The sequence below is a fragment of the Equus quagga genome, chromosome 1, assembly GCF_021613505.1.
Source record: "Equus quagga isolate Etosha38 chromosome 1, UCLA_HA_Equagga_1.0, whole genome shotgun sequence".
Lineage (NCBI taxonomy): Eukaryota > Metazoa > Chordata > Mammalia > Perissodactyla > Equidae > Equus > Equus quagga.
In genome coordinates this window covers 33,149,159-33,157,109 of record NC_060267.1, presented here as the reverse complement: position 1 = coordinate 33,157,109, position 7,951 = coordinate 33,149,159, and the positions used below count along the sequence as shown (strand labels likewise).

At 40.4% G+C, this 7,951-nt stretch overlaps 1 protein-coding gene across 1 annotated transcript; it reads left to right on the top strand.

Moving 5' to 3' along the window:
- Positions 1–1,496: 1,496 nt before the first annotated feature.
- Positions 1,497–6,714, top strand: MED21 (mediator complex subunit 21). Its single transcript, XM_046676023.1, has 4 exons — positions 1,497–1,597; positions 4,638–4,752; positions 5,334–5,434; positions 6,230–6,714. Exons 1-4 carry the CDS (start codon positions 1,556–1,558, stop codon positions 6,404–6,406), a joined length of 435 nt encoding a protein of 144 aa, XP_046531979.1. The 5' UTR covers positions 1,497–1,555; the 3' UTR covers positions 6,407–6,714.
- The last annotated feature ends 1,237 nt before the right edge of the window (positions 6,715–7,951 follow it).

Sequence of the window (7,951 nt, the reverse complement as noted above, 5' to 3'; positions counted from 1 at the left end):
TGAAAACCTGTAAGGAAGATACTGACAGGACAAATGCTATGTCATTAATATGACCTGTCTTGAAGTGGCTCTTCGACTCCAGGCAGCCAAGTTCTCTCTCCAATCAGGCTACAAAATTTAGTATTCTTCTTTAGTGGGCTCTCTCATTCATCCCCCTCTATCAAACCAGTCACCAATCCATGTTAATTTCTCCTTCATAAATAGCCTTTCCTTCCTCACTTATCAGGATCAATACCCTAATGTAAGCCCAACTCATCTCATTTTTTGATAACTGCAAAAATCTTGTGAGTCCCTGACTAATTCACCTCTGCAAACCTAGCATCCAACATACTTCCCCAGGACATGGCAGGTATTCAATAGGGTACACTTAACTGAGAGTGGAAAGAGAAAGTCATAGATTACCCCATATTACAGTTAAAACACGTTGGAGTTCGCTCTCATTAATTCTATTATGGGAGGAGGTGCCTCACCCAGAGAGGTTCCTCATTAGGTCCCAGCTGGCATGTAGATTGTTTGGGGATGCGGCAGGAGGGGAGGTGAAACAGAAGTGGAGCTTCCCAGCAATGGTTGGGGTAAATCCAGCAAGCTGAGCTCCCCACGGATAGTTTCCTCCACCCTCCCCCAAACCCAGGAGGGTAATTAGCGATAAACAGGCAGAAACAGAGGGTATGTGAGGTCCACATCAGTTATTTGCTGATTCCTGGCTCATTTCTTTCCAGGCTATCCCCAGGCTAACTTTCCTTGAATACCTCCTCTGTTCCTCACACTGAGTTTCTCGGTGTCATAAAAACAAGAGATGCTTGTTAGTTACCTACGCCCACACCTGACCCCTTAACTCCAAATGCTCCTCTTACTTTTGCCCGCGGAGACCTTCCTTCTCCGTACTCTTCCAACACGCTTAATACAGCTCAGTTTAGTATTTAATTGTTTCGGACGCTTTCCATCTCCCGGACGTCCGCTTCCCCAACATACCCACTCTCAGAATTAAAGCACACACCCAGTCTCCACTTGGGTAAGGCCCTTGGCGCCCAAAAGCAAAAGAGGAGGCACCCTAACCCAGCCCTTCCTGTTGGCCTGGTGAATTTTAATTTGGATTTGTTGAAGTTAAAGTCCGTATCGTGACTCCCAAGTATTCTTGAGTTGCTTGCTTTGTAAGGTACGTGTTTTGTGGTCCACTTGGACAGCAAAAGCAAAACAAAATAAGTATTCAAGGAGATGTTTAAAAATGAATATACGGGAGGGTAAGGAACATTAACTTTTAAAAAACGCAGAATCCAACCATTTCCGTAAAGTGTTTAACCCCTAAAAACCTCGAGAACAGTATGTTAGCCAAAGCGAGCGGACCCGGGACAGTCCCCAAGTCAACGACGTGCACCCAGCACCTCCTTTCCCTCAAGTAAGCCCCGGGAATGTCCCGCCCCCTCTCGGCCCCGCGTGGAGTTCTGCTTCACCCCACCCCCTCATAACGTAGCCCTGTGATTGGCCAGGACGCGCCTTCGAGCTGCCCAATCGCGTGTGACAGCTGTCTTAGTGTCCTCCTGTTTGCGGGAGGAAGATGGCGGATCGGCTCACACAGCTGCAGGACGCCGTGAACTCGGTGAGCGATTTCGCTCGGTTAGTCTTTGTCTTCTTCTTTCGCGAGGGAAAGCTAGGGAGGAAAAGGGGCCCGAGAGACAGAACCCAGAAGTGGGGAGCGGACTGAGGCAGGGCTTCAGCAAAAGGAGTTCGGGGCGGCGGGGGCGCCGCGGCGATCCGGAAGGTTTGAGGCCGGCTGCCCGGCGGTGTGCGGAGCCGCGGGAGGGAGCTGCTGCTTTCGCCTGAGAAGTGGAACATCTCTCTACCAGGACTCTGAAGCTTCACGGTCCTGTCTTGTTCTCTGGGACAGTTTTATTTTCTTGTCAGTGGTGCTTATGGCATCTCTTTTCTTTGGGGGAAGGGGAGAAGCAGTAGAAGCCTTTCCCCCCCGTATCAGTTTTAACCCATGGAGGAAAACCTGTGCTCTTGATGGTTGGTTCTTTGTTATTAGATGTTAGCCGAGAATATTCCTTCGCCCAAAGTTTCAGGATGGGGCGGGAGTGATGGTGAGATGAGAAGTTCTGTTTCATTTTAGTTGGTACGTGTAGACCAACGGTCTTGTTGCATCTCTTGGCCACTCCCCAGCATAAGTCATTTTGGGGAAAACCGACATTTTTATGATAGTGAATCTTTTAATCATCGTATATCTTTCTGTTATTTAAGTCTTCTTTAATGTCTCCCCAAAAGTCTACTCCGTATTAAAGGTCAGGTCTTGTAAGTAGCTCCCCTTGCTTTTGTCCTTCTGATTATTTTTCCTATTATCCCTAAGTGGAAAGTATATGCAAACCAAGGATTCATATACTTATTACCATTAAGAGTTAAATAGTTTTCTATTGGTCGTTATATTTCTCTCGGTCATTTTGTTATTTGATATCCCAGGTAAGATGCCTATAGAGAGAGAATATGTTGACTGGAAAATCTAAGTACTTGATTCCTTGCCAGTTTTTTTGAAGTTGATAAGTTGGCATTCTTTTATTACATGAGTCTTTGTACACTTGAAGAGTGTGAATCTGCTTCTGAGAAACTGATCTACTCTGTGTGTATAAAGTAAGCTCTTTTAAGACTGAGAGGACCATCCCTTCTAAATGTTGGTGAATTCACCGAGATACATTCTCCCTTTTGGTCACTTTGCCTGGGCTGCCAGCCAACCTCCCTCAGGGAGATACTCCTTTGAAGTTATACAAAATCAAATTGTAATGATGCTGCTGGACAGAAATGTTATTTTAGGGGAAATGTTGCATATTCATGCATGTCTTGTAGCCAAAAGGATAGTAAGGACAAAGTGAACATGGCTGTAACTCTAGGGTAGGCGTGCTGATAATTGGATTTTGGAGAGAAGCTTCTAGGTTAACTAGCATCATTGCCTACTGTGTATGTACGCACTGCCGTGTGTACAGAGGGATACTCCTTAAGGAGTTTACAGTCTGATTAGAAAGATGTCTTATACTCAAGAGACATTTAAATAATACAAAAGTAGTCTGTGGTTAGGGTGTTAAAATGAATTCAGTGTTTTCAGCTGTAAGTGCTGAGGTAAATTAGAATATAGAGTGATATGAACTAAAATAGAAGAATTCTTAGCATTTACCTGAATTGAAATTATTTGTAAAACGATTAAAATAACATTTGTTTTACCCTCTGAGAACTCCATGAGGAGTTCTTGTTCACAATATTGCTATAATGTTGATATACAATACTTGTCATGGAGTTGATTTTCGATAAATATGGTTGAATAAATGGATCTTGAGAGCTTTTGAAGGACAGAGCAGATAGACACTATGATGAGTTTTTTTGTGTGTGTTTTCTCTATTCCTCACAACGATGCTGTCAAGTGAGAATGTTCCCAATTTAAAAATGAAAAAAAATCTACTCGGGTTACTAGAACCAGAATTAGAATCCATATTTGTACAGCTTCTGAGCACTTACTGCTGCTCCGTAATGGGTGGCAAAATGTGAGCAAAGCGGTGGAGTCAGAAATGAATTTATTACTAGTCAGGTGTATATGAAGGAGAGGTGGAAAATGAATGAGTAGAGTTGACTTAGATTATTGAAAGCTTTGAAACAGCCTGAAGAGTTGTAGATTTGTCTTAAAGACCATGCTCGGGTGAGCTCAAAATTTTTGAGCAGGGTGAAAATAACAGTGAACCAGTAAACAATAAGGAGGCTATCGTAATAATTCCTGTATGAGGTAGTTTGTTGAACTAACACAGCAGCGGTGATGATGGAAGGAAAAGGGAAAGATTTGTGTTAGCAGGATTTGAAGGTGAAAGGAAACGAAGAGTCTGAAGTTAAACTGGTTGACTAGGAGATTCTCAATACAAATTAGATACTTAAAAAAGGAAACAGTTGACTTTGAGTTCTCTCATTCAAATAATGGCAGAGAAACTTAGTGGAAATGCTTATTTACTGATTGGAAATAAGAAATTGAGGTTTGGAAGGTCAGGACTGTTGAGAGAAGTTGGTGGGGAGGATAAGAGTGTTAAATTCGGAGATGGTAAGGAATTGGTGTTCTCAATCTTCAGAACTGCTTAAGGAATACTTTTAGAGCAGGAGTTTACAACTTGAGTCATGGCGAAAAACCTTTTGGGATATTTAAGGTGCAGTCTTTTTCCCACTGTTTCTTTGTATGTGTAACTACTCTGGTCTCAGAAAAGGGATCATATACGTTGTACAAAGAGTCATACATTTTTTTATTTACCCTGGGGCCATACTTAGATATCTGATGGTCAAATTTGCCCTTTTCCACCACTACTCCAAAAGAGGCCTTATTGTCCTTGCAACAAGTATTGGCTATATTTCTCTTGTTCTGTTACCTTAGGAAGAAAAGAAAGATTATTTTGCATTTCTTTTTAACTGTTTCAACTAGATTGATACCAAACCTAGTTTCTTTGTGTGATGAAAACATTTAATCCTTGTTATTAGTAACTGGCTTATTTTTTCCAAAATTGCTTCTTTCTGTTTTATTCCCTTGCTCAGGGATCATTATAGAAACTTATTGTTGCTGCCATTACCAATAAAATCCTTAAAATTGATAAATCCTTTCTCTCGTTTTCTTTGGCCTCCAGCTTGCAGATCAGTTCTGTAATGCCATTGGAGTATTACAGCAGTGTGGTCCTCCTGCCTCTTTTAGTAATATTCAGACAGCAATTAACAAAGATCAACCAGCTAATCCTACAGAAGGTAAATAGATTTTCTTGGCTTCTCTTAGTTTGACCACAATATTGCTTACAATCCTTTAAAATTAGATTTATTGAGAAATTTAGCTTATTTATGGCTTTCTAAAAATGTTATTGTTTGAGAATATTACTACGTTTTGTTTATCATAAAAGAAATGAGTTTGTTACAGTCAATTTACATAACATCTCATAATTCTGTTCATGTCATGTAACAGATTGTTATTCCCTTAGAGGAGAATTTGTAGAAATGTAGCTGAATTTTACTTGAGGGACCTTTATAAAGAAGGTATCCCATTTACAAATTCAACTATGCAAGTAACTGCCACATTGTCCTAATAAATGAAATGTTATACATTATGCTTAATTCCCAATTTGAATTAATATTAAGGCTAATTCTCAAATGTGTGTTTTAAAATTGTTTGTCTGTTAAAATGATTGGTGTGCTAAAATTACACTTCAATCATTAGAAGCCTAGTACAGAAAAAGTTCTAGAAAGTTTTCGGGTTTCATTAACTTAGAATTTAATTTCTACTTCTGAAAACTTGAGATTCTCTAAAATCCTAAATTAGTAATATCTTTCTCTAGAATATGCCCAGCTTTTTGCAGCGCTGATTGCACGAACAGCAAAAGACATTGATGTTTTGATAGATTCCTTACCGAGTGAAGAATCTACAGCTGCTTTACAGGTAAAAATCTCTTTTCCTTTTCGAATTTTGCTGGTAGAGAATTTTGAATTAAAAAAGATTGCTTAAATACCTTTTGTTATAATATTTAAAGTTACCTTAAAATTAAATTTTATTTTATTTTTTTAAATTTTTTTTAAAGATTTTATTTTTCCTTTTTCTCCCAAAGCCCCCGAGTACATAGTTGTGTATTTTTAGTTGTGGATCTTTCTAGTTGTGGCATGTGGGATGCCGCCTCAGCATGGCTTGATGAGCAATGTCATGTCTGCACCCAGGATTCGAACTGGCGAAACCCTGGGCCACCGAAGCGGAGTGCCCGAACTCAGCCACGGGGCTGGCCCCCAAAATTAAATTTTGAAATAGGAGTTTTCTTGTGAACTAGTGTTGTCTGTTAAAGACTGCATTGAATATACATAGTTGTCCAATTTTGAGTTATAAGAGAACTTCCTGCTTTCCTCAGTTTGGCTCTTTTCCTAGCAAAGAAGGAGAGGAGGGTGACATTCTGGATGTGGAGTAAATTAGTCGTATCCAAAAGCAGTGTGGAAGGAAGTCACATATAGACATCCTGAGATCTCTAATTCAAAATTCATTCTTTTAAATAGTTCATACAGGGAAAACTCTTAAAAGTTATCTGATTTTAGAATTTCTGCCACTGGAAAGTCTTATCACAATGGTTGCATAGTCATCCAGACTTGAAAATAAAAACTTATACTGCAGTTTCTTTCCTTCTTAACTCTTAATTAATCTTCAAGTTTTTGATTTCTCAAAAGATTTTTAAATTTCTGTCTTATAATAAAGGCTGCCAGCTTGTATAAGCTAGAAGAAGAAAACCATGAAGCTGCTACATGCCTGGAGGATGTTGTTTATCGAGGGGACATGCTTCTGGAAAAGATACAAAGTGCACTTGCTGATATCGCGCAGTCCCAGCTGAAGACGAGAAGTGGTACCCATAGCCAGTCTCTTCCAGACTCATAGTGCCAGTGTTTACCATGTGGCTGAGAAAAGAACTATTTTGATGCCAATAAGAATTCTGCATCAGAGTTAGATGTAAGCCTTACCAACAGTTACAGAAACATTCAGCACTATGACACACGTTATCTTTTTAACTATTTTTAATAGTCTTCTATTTTCACTCTTGATAAATAAGCTTGTAAAATTGTGATTGAACCAGCTTTAAACTGGTCATTATACCATCATTTTTTATTATCTGAATGAAATTATTGAGGCAAATGTTGCATTAATGGTCATATAATTAAACAGATGTACTATAAAATTCTGTTGTGACATAATTTCTATCTTTATTTTTGTCATATTTCTGCAGTCTTTTTACAAATCAAAACATTCCTCAAGCCAGAGGAGAGGTGGTGAGTGCAGAGATATGGGACATTTCAATTTAGGTTGGTGTCCTTCTGCCCGTTTAGAGGTGACATTGTATAGATTTGGAGCTTGAGCAGCAAAGTTTCTGAAACTGTGTTGCTTTTATTTTTTTATTTTATTTTTTGAGGAAGATTACCCCTGAGCTAACGTCCATGGCGAATCATCCTCTTTTTGCTGAGGAAGACTCGCCCTGAGCTAACATCCGTGCCCATCTTCCTCTACTTTATATGTGGGACGCCTCTCACAGCATGGCTTGCCAAGCAGTTCCATGTTCCCACCTGGGATCTGAACTGGCAAACCCCGGGTCGCCAAAGCAGAACATGTGAACTTACTACTGGCCCACCGGGCCGGCCTCTGAAACTGTGTTGCTTTTAAGAAACAGAAGGAGGGTTAATGTGGCCATACAAGAGATTAGGTCACCTTTTTTTTTTTTAAGAAACATTCTTTGTGTGTGTATGAGGAAGATTGGCCCTGAGCTAACATCTGTTGCCAGTCTTCCTCTTTTTGCTTGAGGAAGACTGTCGCTGAGCTAACATCTGTGCCAGTCTTCTTTCATTTTGTATGTGGGATACCATCTCAGCATGGCTTGATGAGTGTGTGTAGGTCCGCACCCAGGATCCAAACCTGTGAACCCTGGGCAGCTGAAGTGGAGCGCGTGAAGTCAACCACTACACCACTGGGCTGGCCCCTAAGTCACTTTTATGGAAACTTTCCTCTTTGCAGAACCTCATACACATTCTAGTTCATCTTCACATTTGTTTCTACCAAGAAATCTTCTTTGGAGTTCCCATGCTATTGTGAGACAATTTTCCTTCATCCTGAACTATTTTTATTATTTATTTATTTATTTATTTTCCTGGGAAAGATTTGCTCTGAGCTAACATCTGTTGCCAATCTTCCTCTCTCTCTTTTTTTCCTCCCCAAGTCCTAGTACATAGTTGTGTTTTTCAGTTATAAGTCCTTCTGGTTCTTCCATGTGAGCTACCCCCACAGCATGGCTGCTGACAGAGGAGTGGTGTGGTTCTGCACCTAGGAACCAAACCCAGGCTGCTGAAGCAGAGCGTGCCGACCTTTAACTGCTAGGCCATCAGGGCTGGCTCCATCCTAAACTGTTTTTACCCACATCTTTTCACCTGCTTTTTT

Bases quoted from the DNA above. Each gene is read 5' to 3' on its own strand.
- MED21 (XM_046676023.1), top strand. From the start codon at position 1,556: ATGGCGGATCGGCTCACACAGCTGCAGGACGCCGTGAACTCG. The intron at 1,598-4,637 runs GTGAGCGATTTC...TTTGGCCTCCAG, and splicing joins TGCAGGACGCCGTGAACTCG to CTTGCAGATCAGTTCTGTAA. The intron at 4,753-5,333 runs GTAAATAGATTT...ATCTTTCTCTAG, and splicing joins ACCAGCTAATCCTACAGAAG to AATATGCCCAGCTTTTTGCA.